The sequence below is a fragment of the Budorcas taxicolor genome, chromosome 17 (genome assembly GCF_023091745.1).
Source record: "Budorcas taxicolor isolate Tak-1 chromosome 17, Takin1.1, whole genome shotgun sequence".
Taxonomy (NCBI): domain Eukaryota; kingdom Metazoa; phylum Chordata; class Mammalia; order Artiodactyla; family Bovidae; genus Budorcas; species Budorcas taxicolor.
Window position 1 is genome coordinate 72,929,220 of NC_068926.1, and position 21,417 is coordinate 72,950,636.

General features: G+C 64.7%; 1 protein-coding gene across 2 annotated transcripts; it reads left to right on the forward strand.

Moving 5' to 3' along the window:
* The first annotated feature begins 1,714 nt into the window (after nt 1–1,714).
* On the forward strand, nt 1,715–19,481 carry TANGO2 (transport and golgi organization 2 homolog). Of its 2 annotated transcripts, none has more exons than XM_052654559.1 (9): nt 1,715–1,741; nt 8,808–8,898; nt 11,723–11,811; nt 14,817–14,936; nt 15,289–15,403; nt 15,877–15,947; nt 17,821–17,974; nt 18,267–18,371; nt 18,686–19,481. In XM_052654559.1, exons 2-9 carry the CDS (start codon nt 8,843–8,845, stop codon nt 18,804–18,806), a joined length of 831 nt encoding a protein of 276 aa, XP_052510519.1. In that variant the 5' UTR covers nt 1,715–1,741; nt 8,808–8,842; the 3' UTR covers nt 18,807–19,481. The 2 variants fall into 2 exon arrangements, with proteins under 2 accessions (XP_052510519.1, XP_052510520.1); XM_052654560.1 differs by lacking the exon at nt 1,715–1,741 and adding an exon at nt 2,395–2,498.
* The last annotated feature ends 1,936 nt before the right edge of the window (nt 19,482–21,417 follow it).

Sequence of the window (21,417 nt, forward strand, 5' to 3'; positions counted from 1 at the left end):
GACTCTCTTGCCAGGTGGCGGGAGGAGGACTGAGTGTCTCTTGCTGGGTCTGCCACCTGATGGCCAGGAGTCCTCGGACACGGGGGGCCCAAGGACAGGCGGAGCCCTGGGCACGGGGGGCCTGGGGAGTCCCTGGACATGGAGTCCTTGGACCCGGGGAACCCCGGGACAGGGAGAGCCCCGGGACACAGGGAGTTGTTGCTTTCCTTGCCTGCAAAGGGCTTCTGTGGAGCAGCACAGATGAGACAGCACAGCAGTGGAGTGGAATGGGCTTTAGGGGTGTCATGCAGCTTTGAGTTGGACTCTTGCCTGGGGTTAATACCAGTCAGGCCTTTGCCCTCTCTGAGTCCCAGTTTTCACAGGGCATCAGCTCTCCAAGAAAGGATCAGGCACCTACATCCTCACTGCGGGGTTGTGGAATTAATCCAGCCACTGCCACTGGCCACTTGATTCTGACTTCAAGCAAGTGACACACAATTGCTCTAAGCATCAATGTTTGCATCTCTAAAGTGGAAAAATGAGAGCTGTGTCCTGGAATGCTGGGTTAGAGCATTTAGCACACTGAAGTGAAGAGCCAACTCATTGGAAAAGACCCTGATGCTGGGAGAGATCGCAGGCAGGAAGAGAAGGGGGCAGCAGAGGATGAGATGGTTGGATGGCATCACCGACTCAAAGGACATGAATCTGAGCAAACTCTGGAAGATAGTGAGGGACAGGGAAGCCTAGTGTGCTGCAGTCCATGGGGTCTCAAAGAGTCGGACAGAACTTAATCCCTGAACAACAACAAAGCACCTTGTTGGCTGTGTGCTCAGGCCCATCTGCCTCTTTTTGACCCCAAGGACTATACATAGCCTGCCAGGCTCCTCTGCTCATGGGATTTCCCAGGCCAGAATACAGGAGCAGAGTGAGTTGTCATTCCCTCCTCCAAGGGATCTTCCGGATTCGGGGATCGAACCAGCATCTCTTGCATCTCCTGCGTTGGCAGGCGGATTCTGTACCACTGTGCCACCTGGGAAGAGCCATTATTAGCAACCTTGATATAATCGTCATCCTCGTCATAGTTTGCTGAGGGCCCATTTGGAGCAAGCCCTGGGCCTCTGAATCTCCACTCAGACCCCAGACACAGCCCAGAGGCCACTGTGGGCAGGGAGCCGCAGCGAACGCCTCTGTCCTCCGGTAAGGGACCTAGTCAGTGGCTTTTGCTCAGTTGCGATGGTGTGGAGATCAGGCCGGCAGCCCTGCATCCTGAGGTCGGCCCTGCCGAACAGCTTCGAGGCGGGTTAACGGCTGAGGTGACCGGTCCGACGTCTGTCCTGACCGTAGCAGGGATGTCCGCGGTCAGAGCTGCAATGGGGAAAGATGGCCAGTCCAGAGGCATGGACTGGGGAGGCGGGGAGGCAGCCCCCAGGTGCGCACCCTGCGGACCCTCCTGCAGGGCCCCGTGCAGCGCTGGCCAGGGACGTGTCCACGAGGGTAGGGCTGGGGGCCGGCACCTTCCTGCCCGCGGGGGTCACGAGGCGCCTCCGGGCGCTTGGCGCAGCCCCGGGGGCGGGGCGCGGGGAGTTGCAGCCCGGAGCGACGGCGTGGGCAGCCACTGGTGCCCGGGCTCGCGCCTTGCCGCCCCGCCCCCTGGCCTGGCTGCCCAATGGCGAGCGCGCGGACGGCAGGGGGCGGGGCCTGGGCGGTGGCGGCTGCGGCGCGCGGGCGCGGCACCCGGAAGTCGGCGGCCGCGGCGGAGGCGGTGAGTGCGAGCCGGGATGCGGGGCGCGGGGCTCGGGACTCGGACTCAGCAGTGGCCACCGCGCCCGTCCCGATTTCCCCTTCTCGAAGCGGTGATTGCCCGTCCAGCGCCTGATCTGGTCGGAGACCGAGCGGACCTCGGCCGACGTAGCGTCCCTCGCGTTCCTGAAACCACGTTTCCAGTGTCCCCGCCTGGACGGGGCGCGGGCCTCGCAGGCCCGGCGGGTGTCCCTGCCAGGGTGGGTGGGCTACGCGGCTGTGGGCCGGGGAGCCCTGAGTCACGCTGCTCCCTCCCTGCGCCCCGCTGCAGGGGATAGCTGATGGCTGTCCGGAGAGGCAGCCGGGGCCAGGTCATAAGCGCGCCTGGACACGGCTTTCCTGGGCTGGCTCGGTCGTCAGGACCTCCTCACGGGAGTTCAGGGCAAGGAGCTGGGCAGGGCTGCACCCTGGGTAAGGCCCTGTAGCCACTGGTTTTGAAGACACTCCTGCCCCAGCAGCTGCCCCGCGCGCCTCTGGGCCACAGATCTGCCGTGGGCCTTCTGCCCTTGGACAGCTCCTGAGGCCCAGCCGGCCTCTGCTGGGGCAGTCACGTGGTCAGCCAGGCCTGCCCTGCTGTCCTGCTGCGGGCCTGTCCACCCGTGTGTTGCTGTTTAGGTCTCGGTGGACAAGGGATGGAGCTGTGAGGGGTGCCTACAGCCGGGAGCTTGTGGGAACTGCTTTCTGCTGCCTGCTTCTTGTGCTCTGGGCAGCCTTTCAGGGCAAGTGTCTGAGGCCAGATGACAGCATTCACAGTGAAGAGAACTCAGGCTGAAGGCCAGTGGTGTCCCCAAGGTCACTCAGAGCCAGGCTGGCCTGTCCTCCTGAGCCCCTCTCCCAGAAGCCTTCCTGCCTTGGGTGGCCTGTCCGGTGGGGTGGGGGTGAGAGGGTGGGCGTTGGCAGGTGGACACAGCAGAGCCTCCGCTCCTGCTCCCTGGGGCCCAGGGCTCCTGGTGGGCAGAGCGTGCTGTCCTGGCGCCCCCGCCTGCTGGGACCCCTGACCGCTGGCTGCAGAGGCGCGCGTGCCGCGGTGCTGCGGCTTCGTGTCACTGGTCTGTCGGCAGGATGCGGGCCCCTCGGACCAGGCCTCCAGCCGTCTGCTCTGGCCCACTGCCCTGTCCCTGAGCTGTCAGGACGGCCTTGTGCGCCCTTTGTGTGTGCGTTCCTGGGCGGTCACTTAGGTTGTGTTTCACCGTGGTACAGTCACGTGTGGCGTCCTGGGAACTTAGTCCTGTGTCGGCTGCGGCTCTAGAAGGCCCCTCCTGGCCGCTTGGTGCCCTGCGTGCTGCTTCTGAGGGTGTCTGTCTGTGGCCCCGGGCAGGGAGGCCACTGCAAGTGGGGCCACACTCGTCACTGACGCCCCGGGTGTGTGAGGACAGTTGGTTGGTCTGGACCTTGGGGTGATGGGCTCTGAGAACAAGGTCGCCCCTGGGCCACTGACTTCCCTTTTCCGGGTATTGGTGCAGCTCTGTTCCCTCCTTCTTGACTTTCTTTCTGGGCTGCAGAGTGATGGATACCCGCTTCACAGTGAAGAGGCCCAGGCCCCACCACCTGGTGTGTCTGCCGGGTCCTCAAGACCATGTGCAGTAGAAGTCCTTGCTTCCACACTCCTTTCAGGGGCTGGTGGGAGTGCCCCCTTCCTCCCCTGTTGACCCCTCGAGCCGCAGGGCTAGCCCCTGGCTTGTGGGGAAGCCTGTTCCTGGGGGGGATGGGGACCAGAGTGCAGAGCGTGGTGACTCCCCGTGCCCCTTGTCGGTGTTGCTCTTCTGAACCCTGAAGGGACAACGGCACTCGCCGTGAGGCTGCATGAATGCCCCTCAAACGGTTCTAAGATCTCAGGAAACATTGTCGTCCTAGAAAACGCGTCGTCGTGAAATGCTACTTATCAGCCAGAGCCGCAGAGCTGGGCTGCGGAGTCCTGGGTGGGGAGGGGCGCGGTGGGCGGGGGCGGGGTGGGCAGCCGGCTGGTCTGAGTGATTAGTTTGGGCTGGCAGGGCTCGTGGCCCTGTGTGTTTATGTCCTGTGCTGGCAGCCGCCGCGGAGTCACGCGCCACTTGTCACTTGCGAGCAGCTCCTGCCTGGAGCTCCGAGCTCCGCCCCGCGCGGTGGGCGGGATGCTGGGCGCCTCGGCTCCAGGCCAGACAGGCTGGCTGGCTGGCCTTGACCGCCTTCCGCCGAGAGTGTGCGGTGCCGAACAGAAGGAGTGGACCTGCCGACCCCAGGGCTCGGTCACCCCTGCCCAGAGCCCTGCGGAGCAGCTGGAGGAGGCTGACTGCCAGGCCCTGGGTCCCTCCCCCGCACCCCCCCCACCAACCCCGCCACTTGCAGACCTGAGTCCCCCACTCCTGGCTCCTCTGGCCAGTGCGCCCCCTTGTGTCCGGGTGTGCCCCCTTGTGCCCCCCTTGTGTCCGAGTGTGCCCCCTTGTGTCCGGGTGTGCCTCTTGTCTGGGTGTTTCCCCTGTGTCCGGGTGCGCCCCCTTGTGCCCCCTTGTGTCCGGGTGTGCCCTCTTGTCTGGGTGTTTCCCCTTGTGTCTGGGTGTGCCCCCTTGTGCCCAGGCGTGCCCCCTTGTCCGGGCATGCCCCCCTTGTGTCCGGGCGTGCCCCCCTTGTGTCCGGGTGTGTCCCCCGTGTCCAGGTGTTTCCCCGAGTCCAGGTGTTTCCCCATGTCTGGGTGTGCCCCCTTATTTGGGTGTTCCCCCTTGACCCAGAGCCTCTTTGCCTCTTCAGCTGAGAGTGCAGGCCCCCACCCCAGCCATCGGCCACCTGAGCACATAGGACCTTGTGCCAAACTCTTGGCTGCTGGCTGCTATGAGCTGGGGCTGGATCTGGCCTCCCTGGTCTGCTGAGAACCCCTCTTCTTGCCTGCCCCCGGAACAGCTCAGAGCCCGTGGGGAAGAGAGTGGGGTCTGTCGTGGTCTTCTTGTGGGCAGCTTTCCGGGAGGGTGCTCCGGCTCCCCCTGGAAGGGCGCCCGTTCCAAGCGGCCAGCATGCGGATGGCGCAGAGCAAGCCCCGCGGCCACTGCCCAGATCAGGGTGTGGACCCGCCCCAGCACGAGACGGGGAACGCCTGTGGGTCCCCGGACAGGCAGGCTGGCCTCCGGCTCTGGCAGCGGACTTCCTCGCCCGTGTGACTTCACGAACATGGGCGCCTGGTGTGCCCGATCCGTCAGTGCCGGGGGCTTCTGTGGAACGCTGAGCAGGAGACCCCTGCTCGAGACGGCTCAGCGTGTGCTGAAGCTCGGGGCCCAAAGGGTTGCATGGTGGGTGTCCGGGGAGGCCCGGTGGTACATATGGGATGCCTTCCCTTGGGGAGTGCGGGGGTCCCTGGCTCACGCCTCCACCCGGGCAGACACGTCCAAGAATGGAGCCCAAAGGCAGCCGTGCGTGGAGCTCAGGAGAAAGGGGTGTTGCTCTGGGACGAGGGGGCACGCCCCGTGCAGCTTGGATGGAGAGACATGCTCTGGGAGGACAGGCAGGTTCGCACGGGGGCAGCTCGGGCAGCGGGCAGGGCCCCGCCCCGGCCACCGCGCCAGGGGACAGCAGCCAGCAGATGCACAGAGTGCCTCCTGCCGCGGGGAGCGTGGGCTGGCGGCCAGCGGGCAGGGAGACGGGCTGGCGGGGTCCTGTGTGCGTGATGGCCCCGGTGTGCGCCCGCACCTTTTGCCAAGAAAGGTCTGGAAGCACACAACCAACCGGAAACCCCTGGGTGACCTGGGGAGGCCTCCCCATCCTCCCCCGGGTGTTCAGCCATCTCTCAGTCTCCAAGCTGTGGTCCTGGGCGACCTCCCCTCTTCAGCCCAGGCTGCTGTCTGGGGGCTTCCTTCCCCGGGGACCGCTCTGGGGCCTGGCTGCACCCCCAGCGGGATGCGTGTGGCCTCAGCAATGACGCCACTGAGCACTTGATGTGGGAGGAGCCCGCCCAGGAACGCACTGCTGCTGTCCTTGCCCCGCCTGCGGCCTTGGGGCCCTTGCTGCTCCAGGCCCACGTGTCCCCGAGCCCAGAGAGCTGAGTTCTGTGGCGGCCACCCCATCAGCGGGGACCCTGCCCCCCGGCCTGGGTCCCCCAAGCCACCCTGCTTGCCACGGGCCAAGCCCCCTCGCCCACAGAGGGTAGGCAGCTGGCGTCCGACTGCGGCTGGCACCCCTGTCAGGGGGCTGTCAGCACCGTGGCCCGCCCCTGCCCGCCGGGCTGGGCGGCTTCCTCCAGCGCCCGGTGCCCCCAGCTTCACCCACCTCCATGCGTCCACTCCAGCCTGGGACCTTCCTGCCTACCCGGCCCTCAGGGCTGTGCAAGGACTGCAGAGTTCCGACTTCTCAGACTGCCCTGGGCCTGTGGGCACCCTGGGCCGCAGGTGGAGCTGGGCCGGGCGGGGTGGGGCCCCCCCGAGAGGGCCAGGAACAGCATCCCCCAGCGCCCCCGGCCCGGCGCCCTTCGGGATGACCTTGTCCTGACTCTGGCCTTGGTGTCGCTTGGCGAGGAGGAGCCCCGGCTCACCTGGAGCACCAGGACCTTGAGCCCTCAGCTCGCTGCCCGGCCCCGACCTCACAAGTCTCAGGAAGCAAGCGGAGGGGAGCGCCTGGGTGCCCCGCCGCGGGACTGTGTGGGGACGCCAGTGCAGCGTTCAGGGCTTGCCCTGGGCCGTCAGGGAGGACTCAGACCCCGGATCGGGTGTGGAGCCCCTCGCTGGGCCTGGGCGGGGCAGGCTGGGAGGAGGCCCTGGAGGAGGGCGCGGGGGCGGGGCGATGCGGGGCGGGGCGATGCGGGGCGGGGCGATGCGGGGCGGGGCGATGCGGGGCGGGGCGATGCGGGGCGGGGCGATGCGGGGCGGGGCGATGCGGGGCGGGGCGATGCGGGGCGGGGCGATGCGGGGCGGGGCGATGCGGGGCGGGGCGATGCGGGGCGGGGAGGGGCCGGGGTAGCAGGCCTGCTGAGTGGGGGGTGAGGGGCTGGAGAGAAAGGCAGTTCCTGATGGTCCCCTCCCCAGGGGCTGGCTTTCCTCTGGCCCCTCCTTCCCGATGACTGCGTCTGCACTGAGGCCGCAGCCCTGGGCCCGCGCCCACACCTGCCCGGAGACCCGCTGCGGCCTTCCTGGGACCGGGAGCCCTGCTCACCGCCACATCCTGGGGGCTGGTTTACCCACGCCCCGGGCGGCTCGGACGTGGGGGCCCTGTAGCAAAGGGGCTCTGCGTCCGGCCCGTGCTCAGCAGTGGCTGGTGGGCCCCTGGGCCCCGGCACACAGCCTGGGCTGGGCGTGGTGGGCAAGGGCAGGCCAGGGGGTGCACATTCAGCATGGCGTGTTCCTGGCAAGGCGGTCCTCGGTCCTGGAGGGGCTCCTCCCGCAGCCCGCGGCCAGCCTGGCCGCTGCAGATGGCCCTGGCTGACCCGCCTGGGGCGTCCGTGTGTCTAGGGGTGAGAAGCCCCCGGGGGGGCGGGGGTCTGTGTCTTGGGTGCTGCACGCTGGTCACGGGGCAGGTGGGATGCCAGGGTCCTGAGGCACCCAGTGGCTGCCCGTCACCCTGCCCTGCCTCGTGGGTGATCTCGCTGACTGTCCCATGTTCCGTGTCTGACCTGCCCTTGCTGCGGGTCTCACCGTACCTTAGTTCCCCGACCAGGGATCAAGCCCGCGCCCCTGTGTTGGGCGTGCAGGGAGGCCCCTGAGGCTGCTGCTTCTGGAGGGTCTTTCCGGCGCTGGGAGGCCCCCGGTGTCCTCTCTGCACAAGTGCTCCTGAGCCCCTTTCCTGCGCTCAGACGGGAGGGGTCATGGGGTGCGGGGAACCCTGCCGCTTGTTGCTCGCGTTGCTCCGTTTCGTTATAGGGGTCTTTCCGCCGCGCTGCTCTCTGTCCTGGAAATCATTCCAGAGACTCTCGGAAGTCTGGGACAAAGACGGAAACTTCAGTGTGCCCACTGCCCAGGGGCACTGCCAGTGCAGATGCCCCTCCGACCCAGTCCCTGGGCACCCCAGGTGGCCCTGGCTCTGCACATGGAGCTCCTTAGAGACCACCCCCCACTTCTGTGCACCTTCCCTGCCGAGCCACCGTGTGGCCATGCAGACACACTGGGTCCCTGTTCCCACAAACCCCCGAGGCCGCCAGAGCCCAGGTTGCACCATGGGCACTGTTCCCTGCTCTCTTCTCTGGGTTTCTCTGTTCTCTCAGATGTCAGCTAAATCCTGCATGACCTTGTCAGCTCTTGGCTTTGAGGATTTTCCATGTGTTTTCAAGCGCTTTGAGTCACTTTTACCAAGGAGGTTGGTCCCAGTGGTCTGCCCACAGAATGGGGATTGCCAAGCGCTCCCGGGATGATGGGCACCAGTGCCCCTGATGGGCGGGGACCTGGCCCGTCCACACGACCCCCAGGCCTCTCTGTGTGGGCGCTGCATGTGGTGCAGTGCCCTGGGCTCCTGCACACGGCACTGGTCACCACGGCCCCGCCTCCCCTGCACGGCCACGGTGGTTGGTGGGCTGGGCCGTCAACGCACCTGTGCCTGGACAAGCACGAGGCTGAGTCCTGGAGGTCCCGCCGGGCCTGTGGGCACCGCCGGGGGGAGTTCCGGGTGCACCCAGAGCCTGGCGACCACCCCGGCCAGACCCGGGAGCAGAGTGAGGGGAGGGGGCGCAGAAGGCCGCAAGCCGGGTGGCTGCCGCGTGGCTCTGCGTCGCGGTCGTGGCCGTGATGCTGTCCGTGGGCTCCAGCCTCCCTCGGCATCTCCGTGCGGGGCGGCCAGGGCTCCCTCATTGCTTGCCTGCTTTGTAGGCGGGTCGGTGTGCTGGGAACGTCCTCCTGTGAGTCCTGAGACGGGAGATGCTGTGTTTCAGGCCCCAGACCAGGCAGTGATCGCCGGCCACCAGGGCCAGCGAGGTCACCGGCCTCGGAGGTGTGTCTGGCCCCTGCGCCAGAGCACGTTTACGAAGACGGCAGCACTGCAGCATGGGCCGCGCAGGCCCCCGTCCAGAGAGGGCAGGGGGCTGTGCTGGGGCGGAAGGCGGGCCTGCCGCCGCCGCTCACTCGGCCCCTCTCCTCCTCCTGCAGAGCCTGTGGCCCCGGAGCCTAGCCCCTCGGGACTCATGTGCATCGTCTTCTTCAAGTTCGACCCTCGCCCTGCTTCCAAAAATGCGTACAGGTAACCCCCCGGGCTGCACCCGCTGTCCCACTCGGCCTCGGGAGCCCACGTGGGCGCCGCGTTGAGGGTGGGGCCCAGGCCCAGGTCCCCCGACAGCAGCTGCTCAGGTGGGCCCCGCATGGGGTTCCTCTGGGGGCGGGGACCGCGAGTCGATGTGCAGAGGTCCTCAGACTCAGACGCTGGAGATGGCCGCGTGGGCAAGACAGAGGGTGGAGTGGGCGTGCGCACAGCCGGGTGCTCCCAGCTGGGGCCCGGTGGCAGCAGGACGGAGTGGCCGCATGGGAGGCTGGCCTGGGGCTGGAGCCCTGGGTGAGCAAGTGGCCTGCGTGTTGAGGGCCGCCTGTGCGGGTGTCGGGGGATCTGGGGGACCCACCGGAGCAGGCAGGAGGCTGAGGCCAGGGAAGGGCTGCCGGCTCTGGGGGGCACCCCTCCGTCCTCCAGGTCCGTGGTGGAGACCCCCCCCAGCACTGATACACACGGAGAGGGAGGCTGGGTTGTGACCCCCAACCAGACGAGTCACCTGTGCAGTTGCTGTGAAGTTGTTATTGTCCCAGGACCTGAGTCATTTCAGCTGTTTCTCGGATGCCTGACATGTGGCTGAGGTCACTTGCTCCAGGCCAGGGAGTGAGCGGTGCCCAGCGTCTCCTTCCTGCAGGGGAGTGGGCCGCAGGGCCTGGCTGAGGGCTGGGAGCTGGCCGTTGACAGCCCCCAGCAGAGCGAGCTGGGAGTCGGGGTCCAGCCAGTGGACAGAGCCCCAGGGCTGTGATTATAGCAGGGAGCTCTAGTGTGGGATGGTTAGCCACTGTGAGGCCAGGGTGCCCAGGGGCAGAGCCCGCCCTCCACCCTGGGCTGAGCCCCAGCCCGGGCTGGCACACTGGGTGGCCAGAGCTCTCTGGGCACTTGTTGGAAGTCTGCCCGCTTGCACTGGCCACTGTCTGGGCCGTGCCCCGAGCCAGGGAGCGAAAACCTCTCCCCAGCAGCATCCCTCTGGTGCCCTTTGCTGACAAAACTGGGCCCGCAGCCGCTGCGGAGCTCTGGGTAGGGTGGTGCTGGGCACCGGTGCTGCACTGCCAAGCTCTCCTATGATCCGGGCCCGCCGAACGAGAGTGCGTGTCCTGTGGGCTGTTGGGTGGAGCGCCCTTGGAGGTGTGGGGGGAGGGAGACAGGTGCCTGGTGGGGGAGCTGAGGTGCATGCGGGGTCCTGGGGTGTGAGTGGCTCAGCTGAGTAGCTCCAGGCTGAGGCCGCCTGGGCCCCTCGTCTGCGCCCTGCACTGCACCCCTGGTTGCCGCCCCACAGCTCTGTTTTGGGGCACCCACCCCTCCTCACGTCGCCTCCCATTGCCATCACCCCTGGCGTGACCCCTCAGGTGGGGTCTGCCTCCCAGGCTGTGCACTCGGCCACGTGCGCTGGTGTCGGACCCTCCTGGGGCCGTCCTTGGCTCGACACGCCCACCCCACCCCCCATGCCCTGCCTGGGTATGACCCCCCTGGGAGGCCCCGGCCTCTGTGCCCCCTGCCTTTTGTTGTCCAGCTCTCGGAACCTCCATAGTTTGACAAATGATGGAAGCCTTGAATCAGGTGACCCCGAGTTCACAGGGGGTGTGTCCTGGGGGGGTGTCTGACCCCTGCTGCTCTTGGAGGGGCCCATGGCCAGAGCTTGTGGGCGGCCTCCGGGAGGAGAGTGGCCCTGGCCCACGACAGGGGAGACCAGGCGGCCCGGTCCTGTGGCTTCAGGGGACTGACCCCTGCAGCAGTGGCATCGCCCCCGGGGCCCCGAGCTGAGCATCTGGCTGAGACGACGGGTGGGTGTTGGGCTGCACAAGCCAGCGTTCCCCACAAGCCAGTGTTCATGGTGTCAGGCGTCCGTGTGAATGGTATGCTTGGAGAGTTTTGAGGATCTGACCACCGAGTGCGGGCTGGACCCTGGCCCCACGCCAGCCCATGCCGTGCTGCTGGGAGGGCCCCTCATCAGAGACAGACACTGGTCTCTGGGAGCCTTCAGGGCGGCCTGCCCACTTGATCACCGCCTGTGTGTGTAGTTGCTCCTGCCGTCGGTTTTTGGGGTATTTGGGCCCTGCCAAGCCTCACTCAGGACTTTAGCCCCCTGATCAGGGGTCCCACCACACCCCCCACAGCAGAGGCGCGGAGTTGGCACCGCTGGGCGGCCGGGGAGGTCCCGCTGGAGCTCGGGGTAGGTCTGAATGTTTAGACCTATTGGGGAGGTCGTGTCTGCATAGACTTCCTAGATCGAAAGCCGAGAAACTGGAGGCAGAGGAGCAGCGTGTCGTTTTCCAGTCATAAGTCACGTGGGACTCTCTTGGAACTGCGTGGCGTGTCGGGGTTTCCCAGACGAGTACTGGAGCGGGTTGCCATGCCCCTCTCCAGGGGCTCTTCCCGTGCAGTTATTTTAAATGGCAAAACCATTTTGTACCTCAAAACCAGTGCTCTGAAAACATCACCATGTTTTCTAGTTGCCAAATAAATACTTGTTTGATTCATAATGCTAAACAGGAAGGAAACACAGAGAAGTCCTCAGCTGCCCCCTCCCAGAGACGCCCCGAAGGGCAGGAGGGAGCAGCCCTGGGACACCCTCAGCGCTGCTGGGGCTTCGCGGGGCGTCCTCAGGGAAGGGGCCCACGGGCAGAGCAGGGGCCTGGTGAGCAGGGACCAGGGCTGGGCCGAGTCCGCTTTCTCCCTCGGGGGTGGGTGGGGGTGCATCCTGACTGCTGAGGCGCCGTCTTGATAACGAGAGGAAAACCGCGACCGGCGGCCCACGCGGGACGCTCCAGTGCCCCCGAGCCCCTTCTCCTTGCTCTCTCCTCAGGCTCATCCTGGCCGCCAACAGGGACGAGTTCTACCACCGGCCCGCCAGGGCCGCGGACTTCTGGGGGAGCAACAACGAGGTCCTCAGCGGTGAGTGTCCCTGCCCTCCGTGCGCCCAGGTGCCCTGGGGAAGCGCCGGAGGGTGGGGGCTGTACCCGGATCCACCCTCCGCTGGGGCTGGTCTTGCGCCTGGAGCACGTGCCTGTGTGTGCAGCTGCACGTGCTTATGGTGCCCTCGCGCACCCCTGGCCCCAGGCAGGGCTGCCGGAGTTTGGGGGCCGATGGGGGGCCTGTGGAGCAGATGGGCCCCTTGCGAGCAGCACCTGGCACTGCGTAATGCCTGGCACTGCGGGCAGGCCCACCCAGAGGGCATGTGCGCGTGCGCGGGCCGGGGCCCTCAGACATCCACAAAGGCTTCCCATGTGCAGAGTCGGGCCGAGGAGGCTGGGCGCAGGAAGAAGGAGCAGGTCCTGCGGGAGGCGGGGAGAGCACTGGGGGCGGAGTGGGGTGGGCTGGCCCCTGCGCCCTGAGCTCTGGGCATGGCGGTCCTGTGTGGGGTCTTTGCCCGGGCTCGCCTGGCTTCCCAGAGGCCTGGGCGCCGCTGGAGGGGGACTGAGGGGAGCCCGTGGGCGTGGCCAAGGACCGTCCTGGGCTCGCTGTTGCTGTCGTCACCAGCTCTCTGCGACCCCGTGGACTCCTGCACGCCAGGCCTCCCTGTCCACGACCAACTCCCAGAGCTTGCTCAGACTCATGTCCGTTGAATAGGTGATGCCCTCCAGCTCTGCTCTGTCATCCTCTGTCGTCCCGTTCTCCTGCCTTCAGTCTTTCCCAGCATCAGGGTCTTTCTAAATGAGTCAGTTCTTTGCGTCAGGTGGCCAAAGTATTTGAATTTCAGCTTCAACATCAGTCCTTCCAATGAATATTCAGGACTGATTTCTTTTAGGATGGACTGGTTGAATCTCCTTGCAGTCCAACGAACTCTCAAGAGTCTTCTCCAACACCACAGTTCAAAAGCATCAATTCTATGGTGCTCAGCCTTCTTTGTGGTCCAACTCTCACATCCACGCATGGCTACTGGGAAAACCACAGCTTTGATAATACAGACTTGTGTTGGCAAAGTGAAGTCTCTGCTTTTTAATATGCTGTCTAGGTTTGTCATAGGTTTTTTTGCATCTTACCCGAAGGCTTTGCCTATCGTGAGATTGCAAAGCTACCTTCCTCTGTGTGGTTCTGGAAGCCTTCTGGTTTTGGTTATGCTCAGGTCTGTGGTTTCTATAAAGTGCCAGCCTGCCAGGTCTTCATTTGATTGTGGTCGCTCGGTAGCTTGCAGAGAACCGTCACCCTTTTTGTTACAGTTTACTTACGGAGTTGGGTCAGTTTCTCCTGAGCACAGTGACTCCGGTTTACGTGTGCACGTATGTTCTTCTTCGTCATGTTTTCTGTCACGGTTTATCGCAAGACGTCGAGCATAGTGTTTTGTGCTGTGTGGTAGCGTCTTGTGTATCCGCACTATGTACACGAGTTTGCCTCTGCTGACCCCAAACTCCCTCTCCCTCCCCCTTGGCCACCACAGGTCTGCGCTCTGTGTCTGTGAGTCTGCTTGTTTTGGAGACACGTCCGTTTGTGACACGTTTTATTTTTAGAGGGTTTGTTTGGCTCTGCTGGGTCTTAGTCGTGGCATCGGGAAGCTTTAGTTGCCACATGCGGGTTCTAGCTCCCTGACCAGGGATCGAACCTGGTCCCTCTACACTGGGACCCGGAGTCTTGGGCACTGGGTCATGTTTTAGCTTCCGCGTGCAAGCCATACCGTGTGGTGTCTGTCTTTGTGTGACTCAGTTCACGCAACATGACAGTCCCTGCGTTCACCCATGTTGCTGCAAGGGGCACTGTTTTCTTCTTCTTGGGGCTGGAGAGTATTCTGCTGTATAAATGCACCGCCCCTTCGTCCGTTCATCTGGGGATGAGCGTTTACTTTGCTTGTGCATGGTGACTGCTGTAAATAGTGCTGAGGTGAACACTGGGGTGTGTGGATCTTTCCTTGTTGTTTGTCCAGATACGCACCCCAGGAGTGGGCTTGTGGGACCGTATGGAAGTTCTGTGTTAGTGTTCTGAAGAGCCTCCGTACTGGTCTTCGTAGTGGCTGCACCAGCGTGCACCCCCCCAGCGGTGTTGGAAGGCTCCCTTTGGTCCACACTCTGGCAGGGCCCCTCTTGACCCTGTGAGCGTCCGAGCGCCGAGCGGGGCTCCTCCTTCAGCCAGGTCTGCCTGACATGCGTCCTCAGTAACGTCTTTCCTGTCACGTTTTTCTATGTGTTTTGAAAATTGTTTGCTGCTGTTGTAAATGATTAATTAAATTTTCATTTTCCAGTTCTTACTAGTATGTACTCCTTAGTTGTGGAAGGCTTTTCCTTTTCTTTGTAGATGCTCTTTGGATCTTCTTCACATACAAATACGGGCAGTTTTATTTCAGCCCTTTTTTCAGATCTCTCCCTCAGTTATTTTTCACCTTTGTAATTTCCCTGGGGGAGGATGAGGCAGCCCACTCCAGTGTTCCTGCCTGGTGAGTTCCATGGGCAGAAGAGCCTGGCAGGCTACAGTCCATGGGGTCGCAAAGAGTTGGACATGACTGAGCGATGTAGCCTGTACTCTAGCAACTTATTATTGTTGTAAGAGTAACGTGTTAATGACGTAGTTGTTTTCACCCCAGTCTTCAAGCAAAGTGACCCCGCCGGCCTAGGAAGTCACTGCTGGTGGCTGTGGCCACCTTGCCAGCCCAGGGTGGGCCCGTGGCCGTGGAGGGCTGTGCAGGAGGGCTCCTAGTGCAGCCTGGTCCTGCCCAGGGGTGGCAGCCAGCGTCCCTGCACCTGACTGGGGCCCGGCGCGGTTTCCGCGGCAGAGCTGGTGCTGTGTGCGCCCCGGCCTGACGCCCACCCAGGTGCCGGCATGTGTGCGCGGGCCGGGGGTCCCGGGGACAGCAGGTGTTGTCCCGGATGGAGGTCCCCCCACAGATCAGTGGGCCTGCAGGCTGCCTCGTCCCATGGAGTTTGAGCCCCGGCCAGCCCCAGGGCTGCTGGTGACCCTGCTGTGTGTTGCAGGGCTGGACATGGAGGAAGGCAAGGAGGGCGGCACATGGCTGGGCATCAGCACGCGGGGCAAGCTGGCCGCGCTCACCAACTACTTGCAGCCGCGGCTGAACCATGATGCCCGGGGCCGAGGTACAGGGCTGGGGGCTCGCGGACGCCTGCAGGGGTGGGAGGTGGGGCGAGGAGCGGGGCCCCTGCAGCCCCCTGGCTGGTGACGCCGGGAGCCACCTTGGCCTGGCCGCGGCCTGGCCCCCGACCACTGTGTGGTCACCCCCCCACCCTGTGGACACACGCTGCCTGCGACGTCCCCTTGTGCTGGGCCTCCCCGTGGGGGCTCAGCAGGAGGATGTTCACAGTCGGAAGTCTCCACGCTCACCTCCTAGGCTGCCGGTCGGTGAAGGGGGTGCAGGCCCGGGGGGGCCGTTGTCTCCCGGGAGGGGCTCAGTCCTGCCGCCCTTCCGTGGGCGTGTGTCCCCTGCCACAGGTGAGCTCGTGGCCCAGTTCCTGACCTCGGACATGGACAGCTTGTCCTACCTGAAGAAGGTCTCGGCCGAGGGCCATCTGTACAATGGCTTCAACCTCATCGCGGGCGACCTGAGGTGGGTCTTCAGGCGGGGACGCCCCACCACCTTCCGGGGCCGGCCAAGCGAGGCGACCCCAGGTCCTCTGAGGGCTCGGGAGCTGTCTGTTGGCCTGTCCGGAGCTGCCAAGGGGCCGTGATGCCAGCCAAGCCAGCTGTGGGCCCTGTGGGCGAGGGGCATTCCCTGCCCCGGGTGGAGTGGGCAGCGAGGGGCAGGGGTGGGGGCCTGTCCCCAAGGCGGGAGGAGCGGTTCCCCCAGGGAGGCTGAGTCCCTGGAGCCCTGGGCGGCCGCCCTGGCTGTGAGGTTCAGGAGCCGGGCTGCTGGGCCCTGCAGGGGCCCTGGGAGCAAGGTGGTTGGGTTGCGGGCAGGCCTGTGTTGACGCGCAGAGAGGTGTTGGGCTGGTTGAGCACAGGTAGCTCATGACGGGGGCGCCTGTGCAGACGGGTGTGGCCCCCGTGGCCCCAGCTGACCCTCTCTGCCTTTGGCTGCAGCGCAGAGAAGGGAGACGTCATTTGCTACTATGGAAACCGGGGGGAGCGGGAGCCTGTCGTCCTGGCGCCAGGTGAGGCCGCCCCGGCGGGTGGCGCAGGGTGGGCCACTCCCCTGGGGGCCCCTTGCCGCTCTCCGGGCCCGGGGCTCTGCCAGTGCCTCTCCTGCGGCTGTTCTCAGCATTCATGCCCCTATGGCCAGTGGTGGCTGTGGCCTCACCTGGCGCACAGGCGGGCTGCTTCTGCCCGTGCAGAGCCCCTGGTGCTCCCAGTTCTGTGACCTCTGTGGCAGCGCCGGGACCCCCACGCTGCCCTCAGCCAAGCCCGGAGAGGCTGCTCGTCTGTGAATCGCTGCTGGGACAAAATTCTTGTCACCTCTCCACTGCTGTGTCGCCCAGAGCCTACCCCCCCCGATCCCTGTCTCTTTCTGTTTCTTTAAAAAATTGTATCTATCTATTTACTCATTTCTGGCTGTGCTGGGTCTCCCTTGCTGCTTGGGCTTGCCCTAGTTGTGGCGAGCGGGGCTGCTCCCTGCGGCGGCTTCCCTCGCGGAGCAGGGGCTCTAGGGCAGGCCCCGTGGTCGTGGCGCAGGGGCAGAGATGCTCCACAGCACGTGGGGTCTTCCCGGGTCAGGGATCGAACCTGTCTCCTGCGCTGGCAGGTGGATTCTTTACCCCTGAGCCACCAGGGAAGCCCCCCGTGTTCCTTTAAAAGAGAGAAAGGAGCTGCCCCATCGAGCCGTGGCCACGCGGCATCCGGCCCACCCGCTGGAGCACGTCTTCAGTCGTTTTCACTGTCTCCAGAGTGGTGCAGTCGTCACCAAACTCCAGCTCCAGAAGGGACGCTCACCCCCCGGGGCTGGCAGTTACCCCCAGCCCTGGAGACCACCGTCTGCTTTCTATTGCTGTGGGTTTGCCCACCCTGCACAACTTACGTAGACAGGCGCAGATAGTACCAGCCTTTTGTGTCTGGCCTTTCCCTTTGAGGAACGCTCTCAAGGCTCATCCTTCCGTGGTGTCCGGGTTCCGTTCCTCTTTGTGACTGACAGTGTTCCGTCCTGTGGGTTTTCTGCCTCGTGTATCCCTTGCCCGCTGAAGGACACTTGGTTGTCCCTGCTATTGGCTGCTGTGAATGTTGATTCCACGTTTTAGCGTGGGTACCTTCATCTCTGTTGTGTGGGTACTTCGAGTGGAGTTGGCAGATTGTAAAGTACCTGGACGTTTGATGAATTGCCAGGCTGTTTCCCAAAGTAGCTGCACCATTTTACATTGCCAGCAGCAACTTTACGAGTCTGGTTAGGGCTTGTCACTGGCCGACTTCTCATCGCAGCTGTCCCCGGCGTGATGTGGTTGCACTGTGGCCTTGGTTTGCGTTTCCCTGGTAGTTAATGATACTGAGCAACTTCTCACCTGCTTGTTGGTCATTCTTGGGTCTTATTCGGAGAAATGTCTACTCAAGTCGTCTCCCTATTTTTCAGTGGGGCCATTTTTCTGTTACTGAATTGCAAGAGTCATTTTATGTGTTCTGAATACAAGTCTCCCATCAGATACTTGATTTTTCTAATGTTTTCTTCCATTCTGTCTTCCTGCCTTCTTGTTGGTGTCTTCTGAGGCGCGTCATTTTAAATTTTGATGATGTCCTATTTACGTGTTGGCACCTGGGGCTTCCCAGGGTCGGGCTCCCTGACCCCAGCTGACCCTGGTGGCCAGCCTCCTGGCCTGAGGCTGTGGGGTTCTCAGCCTGAACCTTCTCAGGTGTACCCCACCTTGGGCTCCCCCGACTTAGGGACAGACCTTACCCTGGTGTTGATTCCGATCACCCGAGCCCTCCCCACAGCCAGGCCTGAAAAGTTCCTGGAGACGGAGGCGTGCAGAGAAGGGGTGGGTGGGTGGAGGGTGGGTCTCAGTCCCCCACCCCCATGCTGGCAGAATGCCTGGCCTCCTGCAGGGACCTATGGGCTGAGTAACGCGCTGCTGGAGACGCCCTGGAGAAAGCTGTGCTTCGGGAAGCAGCTCTTCCTGGAGGCCGTGGAGCGGGGCCGGGAGCTCCCCAGGGAGGCACTGGTGGCCCAGCTCCTAGATGTGCTCAGCAACGACGAGGCGTGAGTGCCCCCTGCACACACACCGAGGCTCTGTGAGCCGGCCGCTTCTGCCCGTGGGGCCTGCGTGGTCGGGCCCTGGGCAGCCCTGGGGTCCCTGGCACAGGGACAGGCTGGCAGTCGCTGTCTCGTGGCCCCTACGGAGGAGCCCCGAGTCGCAGGTTGAGTGGGGGTTCTGGGCCCTGACCTGGGACGTGCAGGGAGCAGCTCGCGTGGTTCCCCCACCCAGTCTGGTGGACTCCTGGGCACTGCAGGGCTCCGAGCTGGTAGCAAGAACACCGCCTCTGTCCTTCAGGCAGCTGCCAGACCCGGCCATCGAGGCCCAGGGCAGGGAGTACGTGCGGCCCATCCTCAGCAAGTACGCGGCCGTGTGTGTGCGCTGCCCGGACTACGGCACCAGGTAGGACAGGCAGGCACAGGTGCCGCCGCCGCCCCTGGGGGGCCCGCCTCTCCAGCCCCTCCCGCCACCTCCCTGGCTGGGAGCCCTGGGTGTTCTGCCTCGTCAGCCCAGGGCCCACCTGCCGAGTGGTGGTGGGGTGATCCCGCTGGGCAGAAACCTGGGGGTCCCCCAGCTCAGTGCCCACCCCCACCCCCAGGCCCAGAGGCACTGGGCCTGAGCGCCCCGAGACTGGAGCCAGGCCGGGGCCCAGCGAGGCCCCTCCCACCTCGGATCTGCACCTTTCGGGGCTGAACATGGGCCCTGCACTCTTTCAGGACCAACACGGTCATCCTCGTGGATGCCGATGGGCACGTGACCTTCACGGAGCGCAGCATGCTGGGCTCGGACCCCACCCTCTGGGAGGCCGTTACCCATGAGTTCCGGCTGCAGAGCTAGCCCGCAGCTGCCGTGGCTGGGGCTCCCGGGAGGCCCTGCCACAGGTACTGCCCGTGACCCAGCCAGCGTCCCCCAGGGCAGAGCCCTCTGTGTGAGCCGTCTGCGTCCCTGGGTCTAGCTCGGGGTCCAGCCTTAGGCCCTGGAAATGACAGCTGCCTGCAGTCAGGGTGCCGGGCCTCCCCTGCCCGTGTGCAGAGCCCCATGTGACACACGTCATGCAGGCATGCACACACTGCAGGCCATAGGCATGCACACGTGCTCAGACGCATACATGCTCCAGGCATGCCACCCGCAAGAGCCGGCCCCGCGGCGAGTGCCTCTCGCCCTCCTGCGCTACGTCCTGTGAGTCTCGCCGCGATCCAGACACAAGAGTGGACGTCCGCTTCGGAGCAGCCCCTCCTGTCCTGGCCGTGGCCCTCGCTGCCCCCAGCCCTGCTCCTGGAAGGGGACAGGGCGTCTGGAGGGATGGAAGCCTCTCCCTAGAGAGACGCAGCCTGGGGCCGTCCATGAGGGGTGCCCGTGCGCACTGCGCTGCCCGGGGCTCCCGGGCTCCAGGCAGGCCCGTCTCAGGGAGGGCACACAGAGGCCCCTGCTGTTCTCCTCCTCCCGAGAAACTGCACGGCGTAGGACTCTGTGAGTGAATGGGGGATGCTGACAATAAAACAGAGGCCGGTGCATTCCACGCCTTGGCTGTGAGACAGTGCCTGTGTGGGCTGGGGCGCTGCCCTTCTGGTCTGCAGACTCCGGTGCAGGTGGGCGCCCTGCACCCCGGGGGCCGTGGGGTCAGGCCTCCGGAGGCCCGCGGGTGCTTGGGGGGCTGTGCACCAGCCAAGGGGGCAGTGGTGTCCGTCCTCCGCGCAGCCCTGGGCCCTGGTTTTGGGCGAGCACCCTGGCGCTCCTCTCCCCAGCTGGGGCTGGGCACCCGGAGTCCTGCGTCCAGCATGGGCACCCAGCTTCCCTCCGCCTCGGCGGCCGACCCCTGACCTGGCTTCCTCAGTGTGCTGACGGCTCGGGTGGGCTGGGCACACCCTGGGCCCTCCCTGCCTCCCTGGCCCTCCTCTGTCCCCTCTTCACCCCTCATGGCCCAGCGGGAAGTGGCCCCATGTGAGGCAGCCTGTGCCGCTCCCTGCCCACCGCGTCCTACGGAGCTGCCATTGGCCAAGCCCCCGGCTCCGGCACGGCCAGTGCCCTCTGCCTGCGTCACAGGCCCCCCGGCCAGCCATGCCGCCCTTGGGGGCGCCGCTGTGCTGGTGCAGGGCCATCCGGAGAGGCTTTCAGATGTCTGCTGCCCACGCTCCCCATGTGCCCTTTGCCCTGTGCTCCTGGTAGCCCGGGCCCGAGGAAGCAGCCCCAGACTTGGTTCTGTGGATCTAGGCTGACCTGGGTGCCCCCTGGGAGATGGCGCTGGGCTCTGGCCCCTCAGGTGACCTCGTCAGGTATTTCCAGAGATAATCAGAAGAGAATTGGTAGGAGCGGTGTCCTTATAAAAAGGGCCACGTGGGCACAGGGACAGGCAGGCACACAGACGCCTGCGAAGGCTGGGGCCAAGCTGCTTCCTGCCAAGGAGCCCCAGAAGCAGGGAGGTGGGCTTGCTGTCCCCTGGAGCCCTCAGAGGGAGCAGGGCCTGTGATGGATAACCCGACCTCAAGACGGCCAGCCTCGAACCAGAATAAGCCCCTCACTGGCATACTTTGTCTTGGCAGCCAAGCAAAATAAAAAATTGTGACCTTGTTTTACACACCAGGAGACAGGCCTGGGGAGATGCAGGGACATCCCTGCAGCCTGCAGGCCAGGAGGGGGCAGGTGAGGCCAGGTGGCCCTCGGGGTCCAGCCATGCTGGGCTCACTGGCTTGCCCCAGCGCTCACTGCTGCTTCTGCCCCAGGGCCTTTGCTCTGCCTGAAGGGCTCCCCCTCCCCGCCCTGCCGGTCTCTGCTCAAGTCCTGACCGTCACCCTGTCTGAGGCAGCCTCCCCGTCTTGGTCTCTGCCGCACAACAGAAAGCCCTTGTCTTGACAGGCAGGCTGTGCACTGAGTGTGGCTCCGATCGGAACAAGAGCATGAAGACCTTTCATCTGTCCCACCCCTGTGTCCTGATGCCCCAGCCAGGTAGATAGGAGAGCCAAGGATGGCCGTGCTGGCCCTTTGCACGCCCTCTTGACTCAGGCCAGTGTCTGGAAGCAAGGTCTCTGTTGTTTGGAGGGTTCAGGACCCGGGTTAGCTGTCTCCTGGAAGGGCCTTTGACATGCCCAGAAGAGGCCTCTGTGCTTGCTGCCAGATGCATCTGAGCCCTGAGTCCCTGCTGGGGTCTCTCGTGCCCCTTCCCCGATGAGCTGCTTGTCCTCCAGCCCCAGGATGGCCGAGCGGAGGTGTGCAGGCACAGAGACACGTCTGTGAGCACACAGCCAGCTAGGAACCTCAGAGACCTCGGGTCTAGTCCTGTTGGGCCTGGGCACCTGGCTCCTGTCTGCAGAGACACCCCCCCACCCCCACCGGGTCTTTTGATCTCCTGTGCTGGCAGAGACCCCCTCAAGTGAGCAAGGCTGAGGTGGAAACCCAGAAGCCCAGAGGGAAAGGTTTCCTCCCCCAGCCTGTGCTGGAGTTCCAGCTTCCA

Bases quoted from the DNA above. Each gene is read 5' to 3' on its own strand.
- TANGO2 (XM_052654559.1), top strand. From the start codon at position 8,843: ATGTGCATCGTCTTCTTCAAGTTCGACCCTCGCCCTGCTTCCAAAAAT. The intron at 11,812-14,816 runs GTGAGTGTCCCT...TGTGTGTTGCAG, and splicing joins CAACAACGAGGTCCTCAGCG to GGCTGGACATGGAGGAAGGC. The intron at 14,937-15,288 runs GTACAGGGCTGG...CCCCTGCCACAG, and splicing joins CCATGATGCCCGGGGCCGAG to GTGAGCTCGTGGCCCAGTTC.